This window comes from Gopherus flavomarginatus, chromosome 14, assembly GCF_025201925.1.
Source record: "Gopherus flavomarginatus isolate rGopFla2 chromosome 14, rGopFla2.mat.asm, whole genome shotgun sequence".
NCBI classification, from domain to species: Eukaryota; Metazoa; Chordata; order Testudines; family Testudinidae; genus Gopherus; species Gopherus flavomarginatus.
The window spans coordinates 40695153-40716878 of record NC_066630.1 but is presented as its reverse complement, the minus strand read 5'-3'; the positions used below and the strand labels follow the sequence as shown (position 1 = coordinate 40716878).

The 21726-nt window shown below is 49.2% G+C and overlaps 2 protein-coding genes across 4 annotated transcripts in view; one reads left to right on the top strand and one right to left on the bottom strand.

Moving 5' to 3' along the window:
- CLEC18C (C-type lectin domain family 18 member C) overlaps positions 1 to 21726 on the top strand; it is a 271662-nt gene that overhangs the window by 132320 nt on the left and 117616 nt on the right. The gene's annotated exons all lie outside the window — the stretch shown is intronic.
- AARS1 (alanyl-tRNA synthetase 1) overlaps positions 694 to 21726 on the bottom strand; it is a 36983-nt gene continuing 15950 nt past the window's right edge. Inside the window, exons 11-20 of one of the 2 annotated variants that reach the window (XM_050922353.1) lie at positions 21517 to 21695; positions 19771 to 19884; positions 18449 to 18655; positions 16974 to 17158; positions 16789 to 16897; positions 15605 to 15718; positions 14927 to 15046; positions 14174 to 14260; positions 9962 to 10075; positions 694 to 1610 (exon numbers count right to left, since the gene is read on the bottom strand). In XM_050922353.1, coding sequence (XP_050778310.1) covers positions 1425 to 1610; positions 9962 to 10075; positions 14174 to 14260; positions 14927 to 15046; positions 15605 to 15718; positions 16789 to 16897; positions 16974 to 17158; positions 18449 to 18655; positions 19771 to 19884; positions 21517 to 21695 — 1415 coding nt within the window. In that variant the 3' untranslated portion in view covers positions 694 to 1424. Of the gene's footprint in view, positions 1611 to 8914; positions 9439 to 9932; positions 10076 to 14173; positions 14261 to 14926; positions 15047 to 15604; positions 15719 to 16788; positions 16898 to 16973; positions 17159 to 18448; positions 18656 to 19770; positions 19885 to 21516; positions 21696 to 21726 lie in introns of those variants that run through there. The other variant, XM_050922354.1, reaches the window with a different exon arrangement.

The following is a 21726-nucleotide window of genomic DNA, read 5'->3' as shown; positions in this document are numbered from 1 at the left end:
TTTGGGGCCAGACACAGTCACTCCTGCAATCAAACACTCTGCCTGCCCCTACTTCCCTATGAAGCTGGGCTCCCTCCTGCTGGGGACACAGGACAGCTCTGGATTTTTCCAAGCGGGCACCCCTATAACTAAACTGACCCAATTACATCAGTGCTAACCTCTACCATGCATGCACTATACCAGCACAAAACGGGGCTTATGCTGGTTTGGGTTAGCTTGCTGGAGGCTGACTCAAGCCCTGGCATACATTTGTAAAGTATCTATGGGGCTATACTCGCTCTGGTTTCCTGTGCTTCATTCCTCCTTTCCTCATCCCTCTGTTTCTCCTTTATGGAAGCCTGGTGTCTGATTCATAAGGGAAGCAGCATGAGGCCCTTCCAAGATATTACAGGGCAAGGGGCACTAAGGTCATGCTAGGGAGAAGCCACCCTCCGACCCTTCCCCTGTCCCTGGTGCAAGCCTCTCTGCCTACACTGCTTCTGTCCCTATCTCTCCAGGTGCACTGTGAAAAGCAGTTCTTAGGCCAAATGAACCATGGGATTCATGAACTTTTTCTTAGCAAATTTTGCCAGCAGCAGGCACTACTGCAAAGGACCGAATATCTGATTAACAAGGTGCTCTCACACTAAGTTCCCTCAGCAAATCAAAATGACAACTTAATTTTTCATGAATAAGCTTTTCAATTCACAACACTCACTCTATGTGTCATTTTATTAACACTGAGCCTACTGCTCACAGTTACAAGCAGAGGTACGTTTGCCCCGCTAAAGGCAGGAGATATAGCTATAGCAGCTTAAATTAACGCAATATTAATATTGTCAATGAACTGAGTTAAGAGCTTCCCACATTATCCACAGCTGGGTAACAGTGGTGACGGACAAAATACTCTAGCGGCTTGGACCGTAGCTCCCACTCCCATTCTCATTACAGCTCATGCTTCCAGTGGTAGTAACAGGAAGGGAGGTGGGGGTTGGTATGTGAAGACTCTTGCCTTGATGCATCTTAATTTATTTTAGAAGATTGATAATATTTAGCACCTTGGACTGCGCTTTGCAGACTTTACAATAATTAGTTAATCCTCACAGCAGCCCTCGGAAGTAGGTCAGTATTATCAGCTTGATTTTTCACAAGGAACAGCGACAGACAAAAGTGAAGTGACTTAACCAAGGCTACAGCAGGAGACCTCCGAGCCAGATTAGGACACAAGTTACCGGCTCTCTGTCCCTTGTTTTGAGCACTACGGCATGATTCTGCTTTTAGTCTGCTAATGTCTCAAGCAGATGGATTCAGAAGGAATGACATGCAGCCTCCGTCTCCGCAGTCTCCACTAGAGTAAACGGTAACCTATCAGCCAGGCTGATGAGAATGAGGAGGGAGTTGAGAGCATTCCCTTATGTGCCATGAGCCAGTGCAGGGGCATTAGGTCAGTTCTTCAACTCGCCCAGGTGGAGCTTAGCAAAGTCTGTGGCCAGTTTCAGAGCCTCCTCTAAGCAGCCAACATTCCTGCCCGTAGCCTGGGCAGAGCCATCTTTCCCACCACCTTTGCCATCCATCAGCCCCGACACCTCCTGCACCCATTGGCTGGCCTTCAGACCCTTGTTGGCTGCCTCCTGGAAAAACAAAAGAGTTCAAATTATTATAAAGATAGCAAGGTTTGGAGTCAATTCAGTGACTGCTGGGGGAAGGCAGGATTTCCAGGCTCTGTGCTGTGGCTGACAGTGCCAGGGGTTGAAGGAGCTGTCTCTTCCAGGCAGGCAAGAGCCCCCCTCGTTGTTTACATCAGTGGCTCAGACTACTGTACTCCTTTCAGGAGTCTGATTTGTGTTGCATACCCCAAGTTTTGCCTCACTTAAAAACTACTTGCTTTCAAAATCAGACATAAAAATCCAAGTGTCACAGCCACTAGTACTGAAAAATTGCTTACTTTCTCATTTTTTTTATAATTATATGGTCAAAATCTATAGGAATATAAATATTCAGAATGTAAGATCAGTCATACTGGGTCAGACCACTGGTCCATCATAGAATATCAGGGTTGAAAGGGACCTCAGGAGGTCATCTAGTCCAACCCCCTGCCCAAAGCAGGACTAATCCCCAGACAGATTTTTGCCCCAGATCCCTAAATGGACCCCCTCAAGGATTGAACTCGTAACCCTGGATTTAGCAGGCCTACGCTCAAACCACTGAGTTATCCCTCCATCTAGCCCGGTATCCTGTCTTCTGACAGTGCCCAGTGTCAGGTGCCCCAGAGGGAATGAACAGAACAGACAATCATCAAGTGATCCTTTCCCTGTCACTCATTCCCAGCTTCTGGCAAACAGAGGCTAGGGACACCACCCCTGCCCATCCTGGCTAACAGCCATTGATGGATGTATCCTCCATGAATTTATCTAGTTCTTTTTTGAACCCCATTATAGTCTTGGCCTTCACAATGTCCTCTGGCACAGAGCTCCACAGGTTGACTGTGCGTTGTGTAAAGAAATACTTCCTTGTACTTACCTTTCAGTGTATAGTATAAACAAGTCATTGTCTGTATGAAAGAAGTAGTTACCTTGTGCAGTAACACTGGTTCTTCGAGATGTGTCCCCCTGTGGGTGCTCCACATCAGGTGTTGGTGCGTCCTTTCACTGCAAATCGGAGATTTTAGATAGCAGTGCTTGGTCGGGTCGTGCATGCACAGTAGTCGTCTCTCGGTGCTGTTGGGCACCCCATGTAACATGCGTATGACCCAATCCTTTCAGTTCCTTCTTTACTGCGGAGCTCAACATATGAACTCTGAAGTAGAGGAGAGGAGGGCAGGTAGTGGATCACCCACAGGGACACACATCTCGAAGAACCATCGTTACTGCACAACGTGAATAACTACTTCTTCAAGTAGCATCTCTGTGAGTGCTCCACTTTAGGTGCCTGTAAAGCAGTGCCCCACTGTGGACGGTAGGGGCTTGGGAGTGGTATGCTGTAGCAGAGAGCACAGTAAGGCCTAGTATAGCATCTGAGAAAGCACACTGGGTGATGGCAGAGTGTTTTGCAAAGGTGTGCTCTGATGTCCACTCAGCTGCCCAACATATATCGATTAGAGGGACATTGTTCAGGAAGGCTATGGATATAGCGATGGCACAGGTAGAATGGGATCGGATGCCTGGTGGAGGTTCCTTGTTGTGCAACTGGTAGCAAAGTTGGATACAGGTAGCACTGCATTTAGATAGTCTCTGGGTCAATACTGCCCAGCCCTTGGAGCATTCTGTTATGGAGATAAACAGTCTTGGGACTTCGCGGAAGGGGTTTGGTTTTGTCTTAATAGAACGCTTTGGCTCGTCTGACATCTAGTGTATGTACGGCAACCTCTTGTGTGTCCCTGTGTGGTTTAGGGTAAAATGTGGGCAGGTATATGGTTTGATTTACATAAAAGGATGTTGCTACTTTCAGTAAAAATTTTGGGTGTAGTTGTACGATGATTTTGTCTTTAGTGAACACAGTGTAAAGGAGGTTCAGCCATACGTGCCCTGATTTCGCTGACTCATCTGGCTGATGTGATCGCTACCAAAAACGCAACTTTCATAGACATATGAAGGAGTGAAAAGGTCACCAGTGGTTCAAAAAGTGCTCTTGTAAGGCATTTGGTACAAGATTCAAGTCCCCTGGTGGTGCCGGTTGTTGGGCTTCTGGGTGTATGTTCCGTATACCAACGAGGAAGCATCTAGTGGTTGGGTGAGTGAAGACTGACATTCCCTCCATCTTATGGTGAAAGGTTGCAAAGGCCGCTAGGTGTACTCCAACTGAGCTTATGGCTAAGCCCCATTCTTTTGAGTTCTAACATGTAATTCAATATGATCAGTAAAGGTGCCGTGACTGCAGTTAGTTTTTGTCGGCGTATCAGTGAGAATCTCTTCCATTTCTAGAGGTAGGTATGGAAAGTGCTAAATCTCCTGCTATTTAACAAACAGCTGTTTCACGCTTTCTGAACAGTCCAATTAGCTATGTTGGAACCATGTAGGAGCCATGCTTTGAGGTGGAGAGTCCAGCCTCCATTCTGTGAGAGGCGATCCATCTACAATGGAAGAGGTCATGAAGCACTCACTGTTAGGCGGACAGGTAAGGGAACCAAGTCTGTCTGGGCCAAATGGGAACAATCAGAATGATGTGTGCTCTGTTGGCCTGTATCTTATGAATAACTCAGAGGATTAGAGGTATCGATGGGAATGCATACAGGAGCGATGTATTCCATGATATGAGAAAGGTGTTCCCGAGTGATGTGGGTGCTACTCCCCCTCTGGAGCAGAAGAGTGGGCACTTGTGCTTTGCTGCTGCTGCAAACAGTCTATGGATGGATAGCCTCATTTTTTGAAATATCAGTTTGAGGACAGTCGTGTATTTCCCATTGGTGTTCCTCGGAAAAGTGTCTGCTTAACCTGTCTGCTGTTGTGTTCTGACACCCCGGAAGGTGATGCAGCGATGGTTATGTTGTGGTGAATGCACTAGTTCCACAATTTCAGGGATTCTGTGCAGAGAGAATAGGAGCGAGCTCCTCTTTGTTGATTGATATAGAACATGCATGCTATGTTGTCAGTTAGTAAGCAGATTGATTTGTTCTGTATGATTAGGAGGAAGCGTCAACACGCATTGTATGCCGCTCGGAGCTCCAGGAGATTGATGTGGAGCTGAGTTTCCGTTGCTGACCACCTGCCTTGTATGGTGTGTTGGTCTAAGTAAGCACCACATCCTATCAGGGATGTGTCGGTCGTGATTATTACTGAAGGAGGGTCCTGTTGGAAAGGGATCCCTGTGCAGACGTTTTCTGGTTTTGTCCACCAGTGTACTTACAAAACGACCTATGAGGGTAGCGTCACTTTCTTGTTTAGAGTGTTTGCTGGGCTTGTACACAGGGCTCAGCCAGCCCTGTAGGCCCATGTAGTCTCGCATGGTGCACAACGAATATTGTGGCCGCCATACGACCTAATAGTTGTTGTAAGTCCTCACAAACGTTCGTGGGCTGCAGGTGACTGTCAATATGAAATTAGTTATATTTATGAACCTGTGGTTGGACAGCATTGCTCTGGCCTGTGTGGAATTGCAGTAGGCCCTGATGAATTCCAGTAGTTGTGTTGGGTTCAGAGTAGATTTCTGTATATTTATCTGCAGCCTTAGTGTGTGGAACAGTTTGATGGTTGTCTGTACCATGTGCGTCGCTTATTCCCGAGTCGTACCTTTCAGTAGACAATCTAGGTACAGGAAGATCATCACTCCTCTCCTTTGTAAGTGGGCCACATCACTACCACAAGGGTTTTTGAAAAAACTCGAGGGGCAGTGGAAAGGGTACCAAAGGGTAGTACTCACTCTACAGTGAATCTTAAGAATCATCTGTGAGCCGGGTGTATGGTAATATGGAAATAGGCATCTTGGAAATAGAGGGCTGAAAACCAGTCCCTCCTGTCTAGTGTAGAGATAATTGTGGCCAGTATGACCATCTTGAATCTATGACTGCGCACAAATTTGCTGAGCTTCTTTCTGAAGGTCTAAGATGGGTCTCCATCCGCCAATTTTCTTTTTGATGAAAAAATAATGGGAGTAAAAACCCTTCTCATTGTATTGATTTGGAACTTGCTCCACGGCACCAAATTGTAGGAGATGGTTCACTTCCTGTTGTAAAAAGTGTTCATGAGAAGGGTCCCTGAAGAGTGACAGGGATGGCATAACCCGATCTTATGATCTCTAGTACCCACTGGTTCATTGTTATTGCTGCCCAAGCATAGTAAAATGGGCACAGGCGGTGCCCAAAAGTTGGGGTACGAGTGTCTAGCAGTGCTGTATTGTGGGGGAGGTCATTCGGACCCTTAACCAGGACTTCAAAACTGTGGCTTGGTTGCAGATGGTTGAGAAGATGAGGACTCGTTTTGGGGAGCCCTACGTCTTTGTGGACGTTATTCTGTTGTGACCAAATTGCCGATGTTGTGAGTGTTGGAAAGCTGTGTCTCTACCTTTCTGGTATGGTGTATACCAGTGTCGCTTATTAGGCGGAGTATATCTGCCTAATGTGCACAGGGTGGCCCGAGAATCTTTCATCATGTGTAAGACCTCATCCACATTGGTGCAGAAGAGCTTTTCCTGCTCAAATAGAAAGTTATCCACCTTCAATTGGAGCTCTTTTGGGATCCCTGATGACTGTACTAAGATGCTTTACATATTACGACAGCTGTGGCCATTGTTCGTGCAGCAGTGTCTAGGCAATTATCTGTCCCCTGTTCATGATGGCAGTGAACTGGAGACGTTTGTCCTCTGGAAGGGCCTCTAGAAAGTCTTGCAGCTTGCTACATTATCAAAGTTGTATTTTGCCAGGAGGGCGGAGTAATTGGCAACCCTGTATTGCAGTGACAAAGAGTCCTGTGGCACCTTATAGACTAACAGACGTATTAGAGCATAAGCTTTCGTGTGTGAATATCCACTTTGTCAGACTCTGTCGCTTTTTACAGATGCAGACTAACACGGCTACCCCTCCGATACCTGAATTGCAGTGTGCTGACGAGTACACTCGATGACTGAAAAGGTCTAATCTTTTGTGCTCCTTATCCTGGGGGGTGTAGCGGAATTGGGGTTGTTCGCTGCGATAGTTGGCAGCTTCAACCACCAAGGAGTTGGGTTGTGGGCGGGAGAAAAGAAAGTCCATCCCTTTTGCTGGTACAAAATACTTACTGTCAGCCCTTTTACTGGTACGTGGTACCGCTGCAGGGGTCTGCCATATATTCTCTGCCAGCTCCATGATGGCATCGTTGGTAGGAAGTGCAATTTTTGATGACATAGATGCCTGCAATATTTGTAGCAGCTTGTGCTGGTTCTCTTGCACCTCCTCAAGCAGAATGTCCTGGCTGGCCCCTACTCTTTGGAAGAGTTCCTGAAACTGTTTCAGGTCATCTGTTGTAGTTGGAGGCGGTATTATGACGGCCTCATCAGGTGAGGAAGATGAGTTATGAGCTGGTGAAATGCCTTTCTGTTCCTGTTCTGAAATTTCTTCCTCTTCTGCCACCCCTTCGGGTGCCTCTGATATTTCCCTGCTTGGGGAAGGTGAAGGAGAATGAATGAGTTTCCTGTCGGCTGGGGTAAAGCATCTAGTATAGTGGGGTCTATATGCTGCCATTGGTTCCCAGGAAGGCCACTGCATAGGGAGAGGTGGTGGTGGGCAGAGCCAGGGTTCCCATACCATTGCTGCACCTCATGAGATTGGCAGTGATTGGTTCTGGCAGCTTCCCATGGAGGTCTCCTCTCTGTAGGCAAAGAATGCTGGGAGGAGAACTGTGCACCCTGGCTACCCTGTGCACCCTCCCTCTTCATCACTGTAGAGAGACTATGAGGCAGGCCATGTGAGGAGCTGCTCTGTTCGTTGGCACGGTGATTGCTCGGTGTCAAGCAACAGTGACTACGGTACCGATGAGACCGCTATGTCTTTCTGATGCAGAAACTGTGGTGGTGCAGATGTGCTTGGTGTCATGTCATTACTATGGTCCACCTTTGTTGAGACGTTTGGCACCATTCTCGGTCCGTCTGCCGGTGCCGACGAATGAGTCTGTGCCGATGGTGGCAGCATTGCTAGAGGAACTGGTCTTGGTGCCAAGTTCCGCACTGGAGTGGTCAGTGCCGTGGGGGAGGCATGATGTCTCGACTCCATGTTGGTGCAGCAGGGCTCACCAGAGGTCTGCAAGGGGACGATGCTCCAGAGCCTCCAAGGCTCTTGCTCTAGATTAGCTCGGCATCAAGGATACCGTCCTCGCCGGGGACCTCTTCTTTTTGAGTGAGTGAGAGAGTGTGTGTCACAGCTCACTTCCTAGATAGTTTTGCTCATAAAGCCCTCTGCTGACGTGGATTTGGTTTCCTGAGGAGGCTGAAGAGATTTTTCCATCAAAATCATCTTGAGGCGGAGATCTCGGTCACGCCTCGCCCTACCCTTTAGGCTGCTACAATAAGCACATTTCTGGGGGATATGGGTCTCCCCCAAACAACGGGCACAGGATGCGTGGCCATTGGAGATGGGCATCACCTCGTGGTAAGATTCACATTTTTTAAATCCAGGAGAATTTCCAATAAAGTTTCTCAATTGGGAAACAAGTGAAAAATCTCTCTCTCTATACACACAAGAAAAAAAATTTTTTTGAGTAGCTAACTAGTAAAGAGTCTATGTATTAACTATCTAAAATTAATTCATTTCTAGGAGAAAAATGAAGAGGCAGCACCGAAGAGGCAGTGTCTGCTGCCGAGGATGGTTAAGAAGGAACTGAAAGGCTTGGGTTGTGCGCGCGCTACGTGAAGCACCAACGTCACCACGAGACTGCTGCACATGCACGACCCAACCCAGCATGGCTACCTAAAATCTCCAACCTGAGGTGCAAGGAGTCACCAACACCTAAGCTGGAGCACCCACAAGGACACTACTTGAAGAATTTTAGTTTGTACTGACTTCACTAGTGCTTTTTATGTTGCCTGTTGTAAAACTAGGCAAATATCTAGATGAGTTGCTGTATCCCTGGAAGACCTCTGCATACCCCTGGTTGAGAATCACTGGTTTACATTACAGGCATCCTGGGGAGAGGAAAGAGGGGTTGGGGGACACTAAGCCTAGTACTTCACATGGTCTATAAAAACAGCATCCAGGTTGAAAGGGCAGAAGGAGACACGGGGCCCCAATATACACAGGATAATATCAGTGAGATAGGGAAGTGAGAGCCAACTGAACATTGGGGTGGGGTGCGGTTGGGTGGAGAAAGAGTGTCACATGAAACAGGGAAAAGAAGAGAGGTACGTAGAATTCATCTAACAAATGGCCCTGGGCCTGATCCAGAGAGAGAGATTTCAGTCTGAAGACTTGTCTACACAGTTTTTTTCAGGAGCAGCTTTCAAAGTGGGTTAGTGTAGTCTAACAACCAGGCACTCTTATTCCAGATGAAGAGTGTCTGCATGTGGCGTTATTCCAGAATAGCTGTTTCTGAATAAACCCCATTGTATAGCCCTGAAACTACCCAGGAGGTTTGTCTTTAAATTGGACTGAATTACTGAAGTTGTTCTTCAGTATGGCATCCCTTCCACACCTTATGCCTGACCCAATTCCCTCCCAGGCAGACCTAGGGACCACTGGCACAGAATAAGAGTGCCAAGCAAAGCAGCCGGTAGACACGTTCCTCACTGAAGCAGCAGGGACCTCTCTGTCATGGAATATTTGCTGCACAGAGTTCGCACCCACCACTCTGCAACACCCAAGCCTGGCTCCAGCATCTACAGCGCACGTCACCTCAGGAAGCTCAGACTCTTGGTTTGCTCTTTGTAGTAAGGCGAAGCCCTGCGCTTGCACCAGTAACAGAACAAAAAACTGGAATATGCCATTGGGTGCCAGGGCAAGGCCAAAGGGGGGCAGTCAGAGCAAGAGGACAGGAATTAGAGGAAACACCAGGTAATACTCTAGAGCCTCTCTCCTCAGTTGCAGCTGCCCGTTTTATGGGATCCTAATGCAAGGGTCAGTGTCTGTTCCCATTTTTTGATCTCTCATCTTACAACAGTGGTCCCCAAAACCTTTTCAGGGTTGCACCACCCCTTACCCCCTGTCTACCCCCCTACCCTGGAGCCAGGGTCAGGAGCAGGGCCATGGCTCTCAGGAGGAAGGGTCACAGGTAAGAGGTCCGAGGCTGAGGTGACAGCTGGGAGTGGGGCCAGGAGCTGGCGTGCGGCTGGGGTGGGGTGGGGCTGTGTGGCGCTCCTTCCCTACCCCTCATGGGGGGCTAGCCTGGGCCCCACTGAATCTTCCTCTGTGCACCCCAAGTGGGGTGCACCCCACATCTTACATGGTGGAGTCCCCATTACAGATACCCTGTGCATGAGGGGTGCAGGAATCCTGTAGTGGCCCCCAGCTAGTGGTGAGTGCTCTAACCCTCCTTTTGAATGGCTGCAGGGTGGACGCATGGATGGTGCACACACACGATACTACCTGAGGTACTTGGCATAAGCAGGTGATCTTTCCAGCTTCATTATCCACTGAGAAGAGCATGGCCGCAGTCTGAGGGGAATAAGCCTTGAATAGCTTCAGAGATTCATTCAGGGCCTGTGAAGTGACACATATATACACAACGTCATGACAAGAACCAGTCCATCCCAGCATACCTTCCACCTGGCCTCAGAATACACCGCACATTGCAGGCTCCCACACAGATTACTCTGCAGCCCCAGCCAAGACGGTCCCCAGTGGCCCTGAAGATAATTCGACACAAGCCATTGCCAGGCCAAGATCCTAAATCAAGATCTTCATCATGTGTTTTGCCTTGAAGCAGCGAGCAGCACCTCTGTAGCGCTCAAACTCTCAGGGGTGCAGCGTAGCCTGCACGGATCCTCTAGAGTTGACATGGACTTCCATGTTTGCATCAGCAACAGCGGCTGCTTGTCCCAGTCACCCCAGGCCACCGCTTGAAGCACTGTGCTTCTGAAGCCCATGCAGCCTCTACTCTTGAGCTGGACCAGCTCCCCAGTCCAGACCCAACTCTCAGCCTCATTCAGTTCCCCATCTCTGGTCACTTGAGGCCTCAAATCTGCAGCTCTTCAGCCACAAAACCAGTGAAACCATGGTTTGCAAGTAGGGGGAGGGGAGAGCTGCTCAGAACAAAGTGAGGAGACGACCACCTCCTTAGCATGCATACAGCTTGCGGTGGGTGAAGGGGAACCTGCACCGGCAGATAGATCTTCTGTTGCGGCCTACAGGACCTAAAAAGTTATATCTAGAATACTCAAGGAGCAGTCTGAGCCATTAGTGGTTATCTTTGAAAAGTCATGGAAGATAGAAGAGATTCCAGAGGACTGAAAAGAGCAAATATAGTGCCAAGCTATAAAAAGGTGACCTGGGGAATTACAGACCTGTCAGCTTAACTTCAGTACTTGGAAAGATAATGGAGCAAATAATTAAGCAATCATTTTATAAACCACCTAGATGATAATAAGGTGGTAAGTAACAGCACGGATTTGTCAAGAACAAATCATGTCAAACCAACCTGATAGCTCTATTTGACAGGGTAACAAGCCTTGTGAATAGAGGGAAGTGGTAAATGTAGTATATCTTGACTTAAGTAAGGCTTTTGATACTGTCTCACAAACTAGGGAAATACAACCTGGATGGAGCTGCTATAAGGTGAGTACATAACTGGTTGGAGAACCATTTCCAGAGAGTAGTCATCAGGGGTTCACAGTTAAGATGAAAGGGCATATCAAATAGGGTCCCACAGGGATCAGTTCTTGGTCCAGTTCTGTTCAATATTTTCATCGATGATTTAGATAATGACAGAAAAAGCCCATGTACAAAATTTGTGGACGATACCAAGCTGGGAGGGGTTGCAAGTGCTTTGGAGGATAGGATTAAAATTCAAAATGATCTGGACAAACTGGAGAAATGGTCTGAAGTATACAGGATGAAATTCAATAAGAACATATGCAAAGTACTTCACTTAGGAAGGAACAATCAGTTGCACACATACAGAATGGGAAATGATTACCTAGGAAAGAGTACTACGAAAAGGAATTTGGGGGTCACAGTGGACCACATGCTAAATATAAGTGAACAGTGTAACACTGTTGTATCCCAGAATGTTTGCTTTTTTTGCATCAGCAGGAGTGTTGTAAGCAAAACCCAAGCAGTAATTCTTCTGCTCTACTCCACATTGATTAGGCCTCAGCTGGAGTATCGTGTCCAGTTCTGGGCACCACATTTCCGGAAGATGTGAACAAACTGGAGAAAGTCCAGCGAAGAGCAACAAAAAAGATTAAAGGTCTAGAAACCAGCTATGTGGGAAGATTTTAAAAATTGGGTTTGTTTAGTATGGAGAAGAGAAGAAAGAGGGGGGACCTGGTAACAGTTTTCAAGTACATGGTGTAGATAATACTTAGTCCTGCCATGAGACCAGGGAACTGGACTAGACGACCTCTCGAGGTCCCTTCCAGTCCTACGATTCTATGATTAGCCAGCAGAAGTGGGCTGCAGGAAGGATGGGTGGGAGTGGAGAGGCTGCATGGACTGGCAAAAAATAAGTCCCTGAGCACCAGGCACAAAGACTTTCCAAAGGAGATGGAGCTCCCTCACTCAAAAATCTGGTGTATTTACAGAACTCCCAGAACAGGCTGTGTGTGGATAAGCTGATGCACAGGACTCCAGCTGTACTGTTAGATGCTGCCAGCCCAGGAGGCGCTGTCAGGATGTGGTGACTGTAATCTCACTGTGTGCGCAATCCCCCAGCGGACACCTCCAGCACACTACTACACAAGGGACATGCCAGCAGCACAATGCAGAAAGGCTCCTGGACTCTGGTCTCGGAACATAGCAAGGGAGATCCTGTGCAGATCGCAGAAATGGCCCCAGAAGAGAATTCCAGATCTAGAACAATGTTCTCCTTCCCCACAGAAGCCTGCAGATCCTATGGAGACGAGGGCTGTGTAAGTGAGTGGATGGAGCTGTGACACAGGGCAATTTCCAGCAGTATCTTTGAAAGCCTTATTGTATTAACTTGATGTATTACTGTGGGCCAGGATCGTATGGCTCTGTAGATTGGTGGGGAGGCCTGGAAGCTCCAAGGACTATATTGAAAATGTGCCAAACACTGGACTCGGGGGACAAGAAGTCTTCAGTAGATTTCCTGCGGACTCCCAAGGGGAGGTTACTACAATTTCCTCCATCTCCAGTTATGCAAAATCCCAGTCTTTGGAAGCAAGGATCTAAGGCATGGGTCATTGTCTGCTGATCACCTGTTCCCGTAGACTGGAGATCAGCCATTTCTTTATACAGCTTGGGCCTCTGAACTGCCAGCCTGGTTCTGGTTTGGAGTCGGAGACTGTTATGAACTTGTCACTACAGGGAAAACCCAGTTGTTGGTTCTGAAGGACTGACACCTATCAGAGCCTGAGGCTGGAGTTGGGGTGACCTCCAGTGAGCTTTTCAGCATGTCTGTGGGTGTTTTTTTTTGTTTTGTTTTTTTTTAAATAAAATAGGATTTCTCTGTAATGCCGTCTCTTAAAAATAAAAGTACTTACTGAGAAGGGGCTGCATGCTAACTTATAACTGCCGGCAATGCTCTAGGCATATCCTCTGGAGAGGAGGCAAAGTGCATACACTGGCCTTGTAGGCAGTCTGGTTTGCTGGAGATATCACACTGCAGGCAGGGAGGAGTGCAGCCTTAAAGGTCCCCCGGTCAGGAGGGAGTACAATGCAGGTCTCCGCCCAGGCGAGGTGACGGCTGGGAGATGGAAGTCTAGAGTGGGTGGCCTCCAGGGAGCACGAGGTGGGAAAGTAGGTGCAGTTACCCTGAAACTGACAGGAAGGATGGCTGGAACGAGATCAGCTGGGAGGCTGTCCACGGAGAAGTTTAACAGGGGCATTCAAAGTGGATGGCTGCAGCCTCGTTTACACGACTCTCCATTTATGAGTGGTGCTTGTCAGTGATAGAGGCTGAACCAGCACAGCCAAACAAGCACTGCGAAGATGAAAGGACGGATTTGGCTCGTGGCTACTTGAGATGGAGGGGGATGGGAAACAAGCTTGCCTCTGCCTGTAACAAATCCAGCTGGACAGGCTACAGAATCTGGAGAACGACACTCCACTCGCGCTTGTCTTAAGCTCCCCCTAGTCCCTACCTGGGGGCCAGCACAGGACACACTGTACTCACCTGGCTAGTTTTCAACGTCCCATGTGACAGAACTTCCGCTGCATCTCTGCAGATCGTCCTGTTCAGAAGTGTTTCCAGCCTGTATTTTCCCCTTATTCTAGCCACCTCCTTGGGCTACCCTTACTTGGGTCACATAGGAAAGTCACGGAGAGATTTTTGAAGGGATCCCCATCCTCACCCAGAGTCTGGAAGCTGGGATGTGGAAGGAGAGGAGAGCTGAAGGACAAATAACGGAGATCCTCACCATTCCGGTTATGTTTCGGGTGGGCTTAGTTAAACCAGAAGGAGGGGTGCAGAGACCAGCATGTGAACAGCAGCACACATCATTCCCCACACTAATCTGTGCCCCCGGATGGAGGCTCACAAACAGGCTGTGTAATGAGTACGCTGTGGAAGTGTCCGCTGGCCCAGAGCACAGATTCAGAGGGGCTAGGTTCCAAGCTCCCCAGCCACGTGTATGGAGGGGGCTTGGAGAGGCTGTTCTGCCCTGGTAGCTGGGTTACCTTTGCTGAAGCTCCACTCTCCAATTCCAGGACCACTAGTGGCTGGTTAGGATGACTGTCAATGAGCTGCTTGGTCTTCTCCAGCACCTGCGAGAACACGCGGGGAGTCAGACTGTAAATACGTGTGTGGCGCTTGGACACGGGAGGTCCATTAGTGACAGGGAAAGATTTCAAACCTCTGCCAGATGGAACTCCCTACCTCCCCCTCCCTGATCATTCTGCCCCAGTCCTGCACAGACCCAAACACTGGGCCAGCCAGGAGTGCAATGCAACCTTTGAGCGTGCGCAGAGGAAGATCTGTATATGCAATCCAAGAGAAGGTTGGGCTGTACACAGCCTCCCCAATGCAGTCACCAGTTACCATGTGAAGTCAGAAGCAATAGCTACCAGTCCATTCAGCTGCAACCGATAAATATCCCACCTCAGGCCCTGGAAGCATTTTCCAGGAACTAAGGTGGTTCACCCACCTTTCTGTCCATCAGCACCCCGATGGTCAGCTGAAAACATTTTACTGTTACAGAGGACTGTCCAACCTCACTCCCGTGAGGTAGCTACGGAGGCACGGGGGAAGGAAGAGGAGATTGCGAAGGGGAAAACAGAGACCTTGACCCCCACATTTAGGCAGTGCAGGCCCCTTTCACAGGGAGGAGAGCAGCATCCATTTGTTTGGATTGGGAGCAGGAAGCAGAGCCCGCAGATATCCACCATAACCCCCATCCCACCAGCGTTAACCAGCTGGGCTAGTGGGCTCACTCGTTTCTGGATGTCTGCTTTGCTTGTGCGGTCCAGGTCATCCATAAACTTCTTCAGAGCTCTGAGCGCCTCTCTCAGCTCATCCTTCCGCCACTGTGGGATAATTGCGGTAGCCAGTGTCTGGAAGCAGAAGAGGAGGGTTCAGGCTCGAGGCCTATCACAACAGGAGGCCGAGGTTTCTGTGCTTCCCACCCTAATGAACTAGCTTTAAACCAAAAAGCCACTCAAGCAGAGCACCCAGCAAGAAACTTCCCAACGTCACACATAAGAGAGAGAACCAAGTGGCATTTGCTGAATCTGCAATGCATGGTCCACCTAGGATACTTCTGTGGCCTCCATCGCTGTAGTGTCCAAGTGCCTCCCAACCTCTAACAGATTTAGACCCTCAACACTCGTGTGAGGCAGGACAGGGCTATTACTGCTATTGGAATAGTGGGGACTGAGGCACAGCGATCCAGGGACCTGCCCAAGGTCACACAGGACCGTGGCAGAGCAGGGAACTGAACCTGGGTTTCCCAAGCTGCACTTTAGGCACTGGACACAGGTTCCATGCACCCTTGGGTCCCAACTGCTAAGTGACTTGCTTTGATTTAAGAACCCAGGCTAAGGCATCTCACTCTTCTCTGCTCCTGCCAGTCTGACGCAACGCTCCTGGAGGGGCTGGGGTCCACACCCTACCTCACTGAGGTCTGCAATCTCCTTCTGCACGTCCTTGTTGGGAGTGGTTTGGACCTTCACTTTGGCATCCAGGGCAGAGAGCGATTTCATGAGGCTGTCCGCATTCCTGAGTGCCTGAGAGAGCAGAATTCAGTTCTTAGCTCCATAGGAGGGCTACTGAGCGCTGGGCTGTCCAACACCATGCGACAAAGGACAGAAATACTACAACCCATGAGAGAGATGTTCTCACAGGGAGCTACAGTGAAGTCTCTCAGCAGCAGACCAAAGTAAGGTGGTGCATGTCTATTAGCCAATCTCACACCCAGTACCTGCCACTCCTCTCCTAGTACTGGCCTATGTCAGATGCTTCAGAGAAAGCCATTAAACCCCACAAAGATGCACCTCACTGACCCTGGGAGAAAACGCCCTCTTGACACCAGCTGGGGACCAGTTTACACCTCCCAGTACGAGGACTGGAACTCATGTGAACAAAGACTAAACTTTACAAAATTAATTGCAGCTGACAATATAGTGGTTGTCCCAAGAGCTCTGTCTAAACAGCTCTGCTCCAGGGCCGTATTCTTTGTGCCATTTGCTCAGTAAGCACAGAGAACGCTTACAGATCTATCGTACCAAAAGCTGAAGTATTTCCCTGGGAGAGCATCATCCCGTAAGATACCAGCCCAAGAATGGAAGTGCAGCCGCTACAAAAGCTAACAGGAAGCATTTCTTCTCCATTTCTCTCACCCCTTTCACCACCCTTTGCCATCCTTCCTCCCACCAACCTGGTTTGGCATGGTCTGGCAGGAAATCAGACACTCTGATCACTCCTGTTGCACTGCCAGTCTGACTGGCACAGCTGGAGGGTGTGCAACAGTGTTGCATGGAAGACTCCCCAGCTCCAACCTCTGGCTGGAGGCCTGGCCAGGGAACCTAGATCTGGAAGGGCATTGCTTGCTTCATCCATCAGGCCTGCAGCTTTGAAGCTAAAGTTAGAAGCTGTAAATGCTGCAGGCAGCTGGGGTCAAGTGCTCAGTGGAGTCAGTGGTCCAAGGACCATTTAAACCCAGTGGAGGATCTGGCTCTTAATCTTTAGTACAGATGAAAATCTCTTGTCCACAATTGGATTGCCACATGCACATGCTCCAGGAGGCTACTCACAATATTTGGATTTCACAATGATCCCCCCTTCTCTCTCCACTTACCTTCAGCGCCTCAGCACCAGTGATTGCAACTATCCTCCGGATGCCTTTAGCAATCGCTTCTTCAGAGACAATCACAAAAGGGCCAGCATGGCTTGAGTTCTGAAGGTGTCTTTGGAAAGAACAGACAAGGTGAGATGGCTAAAAATCCTATCACTGTCCCCCCATCCTCCTGTTCAGATACTCACGTCCCTCCGCAGAACTCGACGGAAGTGATAGAGCCAGCGGCGCTGGAGGGATCAGCCAGCATGTCCTCCACGGGGATGCCAATGGAGACAACACGCACAGGATCAGGGTAGGTCTCATCAAACACAGCCCGCAGGCCCTGGATAGCTTTTGCTGCTGCCAGAGGGCAATCCTTGGCATATACAATCTGGGGAGGTCAAAGCAAGGGGGATCAGATGGGCACTGCCAGCACAGACAGAAATGCAGATACAGGTTAACAGCTGTAACCAAAGCATCAGAACTTTTTATCTCACTTTCAACAAGCAACAGGTGCATTTGTCTCTGGGTGAGCGGCTTCAACTCTCACATCTCCTCCTCTGAGACATACGCCCATTCTGTGCTAATCGCTGCTTAGAGAGTTAGATTCATAGCCTGACAGATTTCAGCATCCAAATTAGCCTATGGCTAATGGCTCATCAATAATCCAGCAACCCCTGTGTGCTTTTCCAAACCTGGAGAACAGTGACCATGAGTACTCTACTGGCCATCCCACCAAAGAGATGTCATGTACACTGACATGACAGTGCATGACAGGTGCAGTGAATAAAGAACAGCCAATTTATGTTCTGGGAAGTAATTATGAGGCTCACAGAGTTCAGTTTAAACCTATATTTTCCAGTGAAAATAAAGCCACATCTTACCAGGAAATCTGAGTTTATATCAAAGAGGCCAACAAAGAGCAGCTCCTTACCCTCCAGTGACTGTGGTTCTTTGAGATGTTGTACTCAGTGTGGATCTCACTCAATAGCAGTGCTATGAGAAAGAATCCACCCTGAAACACGAGGTCCGAGGTGCAGGTACCCTCAGGATGGGATGCACACTGACACACACTTGTGGAACATCTCTTGCTGAGATCATGATTCTCATGCTCTCAGCTTTGCAGTATCACTGCATCCCGCTCAGGACTGCGCCACATTACAGATCAACACTGGCCTCCTCCAGACCCAGTCTAACAGGAAGGGCATGCAGCTAGAAGACAGAGCCAGCTCCCATAGCAGGAGATATTCGGGTCATGTCTGAGATGAAACCTCTACCCATGAAACATGGGCAAAGTCATGCAGGGTGATGGGCTGTGAGGAGATAATAGGGATTCTTGATCTGCTCTGGTCAGCCAATTCCACACTTGCTCACACTGCACAGCTGACAGTCAAGAGGGCGGGACGATAAGCCAGCATGTGTCCTTCCGCCTGCCCCACTCAACATCAGCATCACATTTTTTCTGCAAATCAATGCCCTGATTCTCCACTTGGCCCAGGTTTAGGAGGCAGAGAAGGAGTGTGTGTGTAGCATCACCACCACCACCCCAGGGGAGTGAGGCAGAGGGTTAACTCAATGGACCAAGCACATTGGCAAGCTGAGCCTGCGGCTCCCGCCATCAGAGTCCTCCAGCAAGCACCCTCTCCCCAGACTTAGAGGTGGTGCCCCTGCCCAGGCACACCTTGGCTTCCTTTATCATTTGGTTGGCAATCTCTTCTGTTTTCTTGATCTCCTGGGTGGACATGGCTCCTCTGGCAGTGAAGTCAAATCGCAGCCTGTCTGGGGCAACCAGGGACCCTCTCTGGTCGGCATCCCCCAGCACCGAGCGCAGGGCAAAGTTGAGGATGTGGGTGGCAGTGTGGTTGCTCATGATGGGTCTCCGCCTTGGCTGCAGGGAGCAGAGGGAAAGCAATTATTAAAGGGCTCTGTGTTGGAGGAGCTGCTACATGTCTCTTGCTTACACATCATTGGCCTAGCCCAGTGAGAACTGACTATTCATGGGACAGAGAAGCAGGAAGTTACAGCTACAAATCAGTTCTGCTTCAAGAGAAATCTGGGCCAATGCAGGATGGAGACACCAAAAACAGCTTCTGTCTTGAGGCCGCTCTGGGGCCAGCATCAAGGAAAACGGTCTCAATCCAGTTCCCAGGACCTCTGTTACAGAGACCATCCACTCAACTGTCCCGCTGGTTGGCTGTGCTTGGTGAGAGGCCATGGAGGGGGTGGGGCACAGTGGGTGAGGCCAGTGAGGGGGGAGTGCACAGCACGTGGTAGGCTGCCCATGTACAGGAGAGAAGAAGATTTTACATGCTAGGGTTCAACCAAGTATCTTCTACCAACACTGAAGACACCCGAGAGAAAGAAAAATTTGTTCAAAAAAGAAGGATAAGTTCATGGAGGATGGGTCCATCAATGGCTATTAGCCAGGATGGACAGGGATGGTGTCCCTAGCCTCGTTTGCCAGAAGCTGGGAATGGGCGGCAGGAGACGGATCACTTGATGATTCCCTGTTCTGTTCATTCCCTCTGGGGCACCTGGCATTGGCCACTGTCGGTAGACAGGATACTGGGCTAGATGGACCTTTGATCTGACCCAGTCTGGCTGTTCTTATGTAATTGAAATCTCATAGAGACCAGGGCAGCTGGACAGTCCCTTCCTAGCCAGGATTTCACTAGTGCCCCAGTCTAACCCACATCACATTAACCCTTTCAGGGCAGAACACAAATTCCAACCGCCAGCTTCTGGGAGACTCGTGGCTCAACCTGAGCTCTACTAAATGACATCTGCAAATCCATGACTGTGATCCAAAGCTCTCCGAGAGGCAAGAGTTCTCAGGCACACAGCATCAGACCATTGCACACTGGGCAGAGAAAGACCCAGATCTTCTGCTGGGATGCCCTGGTGGGAGCAGGCAGCGGCCTCAGAATGGTGGAAGAAAAGGAGACACCAATCTCTCATGGGAAAGAGAGACGGTATCACCACCATAGCATTGCTCTAACTCACCTCATCAATATACAGATGGACTTGGTCTCCCACTTTCAGGCTCCCATAGACCATTCCTATGTGAAGCATGTAGCCCCCCCGGATCTGCACGTTCTTCACCGTGAACTCCGCTTTCTGTACCAGATGGGGGAGAGCACAGACAGCAGGGGAATTGTTGTTATTATTTCACCCAGCATCCTGGATGGCAACTGAAAAGCCCCCAGAAGAGTAAGTCCCAGGAACACAGGCCTCTCTGGTAGCACGAGTGGGTTGGCCAACTCTCTCTGGGGACTGACAGTTGCAGTGGGAGTGGGGGACAGTGAACTAGAAAACTAAATTAAGACCAAGGAGGAAAGGTGGCTCTGGGGAGTGCAGTGCAGAGGTCAGTTAAGCCCCAATTCCAATTACTGAACAATCGGCCATTACCGCTCGGCAGGTCAGGATCACGGACAAAGAGCCAAAGAGGGGGCCTGCAGATTTGGCCTCCATCACATGTGAGCACTTGATCACCGTTCACCTAGGTTTATCTATACCGTTTACACACCCCTGGGAGGCAGGTCAGGGCTATTCTCTCCATTGTCATTGACAGGATTACATTCAATAGTGCGATCTACCTCACTTTTTTTTTTTTTTTTTTTCCCTCCTGCCAAAATCAAATGTACAGCTACAAAATGGGGACACTTGGCCAGGCAGACATACTGCTGGAAAGCATCTGGGGGGGTTCCAGTGGATCACAAATTGAATCTGTATCAGCTACATGATGCACTTGCAAAAAAAGGCAAATGTCATTCTGAGGTGAATTAGCAAGAGTGTGGGATGTAAAACATGGGAAATAGTTATCCTGAGCTCAGCTCTGGTGAGGCCCCAGCTGGAGTAGTGTGTCCCATTCAGGGCACCATGCTTTAAGAAAGATGTGGACACACTGGAGAGAGTCCAGGAGGGGAGCAACAAAAGCGACCAAAGGTTCAGAAAACCTGACCTATGAGAAACGGTTCAAGAAACTAGGCAGAAAGGAAAGCTGGGGGCAGGGGAGGGGAGGACTTGATAACAGTCTTCAAGTTATGTTAAAGACTAGTACAAAGAGAATGGTGATCAACTGTGCTCCATCTTCCCTGGAGGTAGGACAAGAAATACAGGATTTAACCTGCAGCAAGGGAGATACAGGTTCAATACAGTATTAGGAAAAACAACAAGGAGTCCCTGTGGCACCTTAGAGACTAGCAAATTTATTTGGGCATAAGCTTTCGTGGGCAACAGCCCACTTCATCGGATGCATGGAGTGGAAAATACACAGCAGGCAGGTATAAATACACAGCACATGAAAAGATGGGGAGTTGCCTTACCAAGTGTGGAGTCAGTGCTAGTACAAGGAAAAACTTTCTAACGCTAAGGGTAGCTAAGCTTTGGAACAAGTGTCCAAGGTTGGGTGTGGAATCCCTGTCACTAGAAGGTTTGAAGAACAGGTTGGACAAACCCGTCAGGGCTGGTCTAGGTTTAATGGTCCTGCCTTTGTGCAGATGACTTCTTGAGATCCCTTCCATCCTTCTGTGATTGTACAGATGGGGAACTCAGAGCGTAAGTGATTGTCTGTGGTCCCTGTGGTTGAGCAAGGAATTGAAACTGGGTCTCCCCCAGTCCAGGCCAAAACACGATCCACCGCACCACCCTGTCCCAGCCCCACTGTCTTTTCACCCCTCTTCCCCAAGAATGGGGCTCAGGGAGTGGTTCTGTTTGTACGTCAGCACACAGGTGCCTGGTCTCACTTACATCCTCGCTGCTGTCGTTTTCCTTGACCAGGTAGCCTTCGTCATAGATCTGCCCGCCCTGCTCGGCGTAGAAGCAGCTCTTGTCCAGCACTATGCCGCACTCCTGGCCCGTAGACACTTCCTCCACAAACCTCTTCTCCCTGCGGATTGCTTGCACAGTGGCCACTGGGCTCTCAAACTCTGTTGCCAGTGGGAGAGAAAAGGTCAGTGA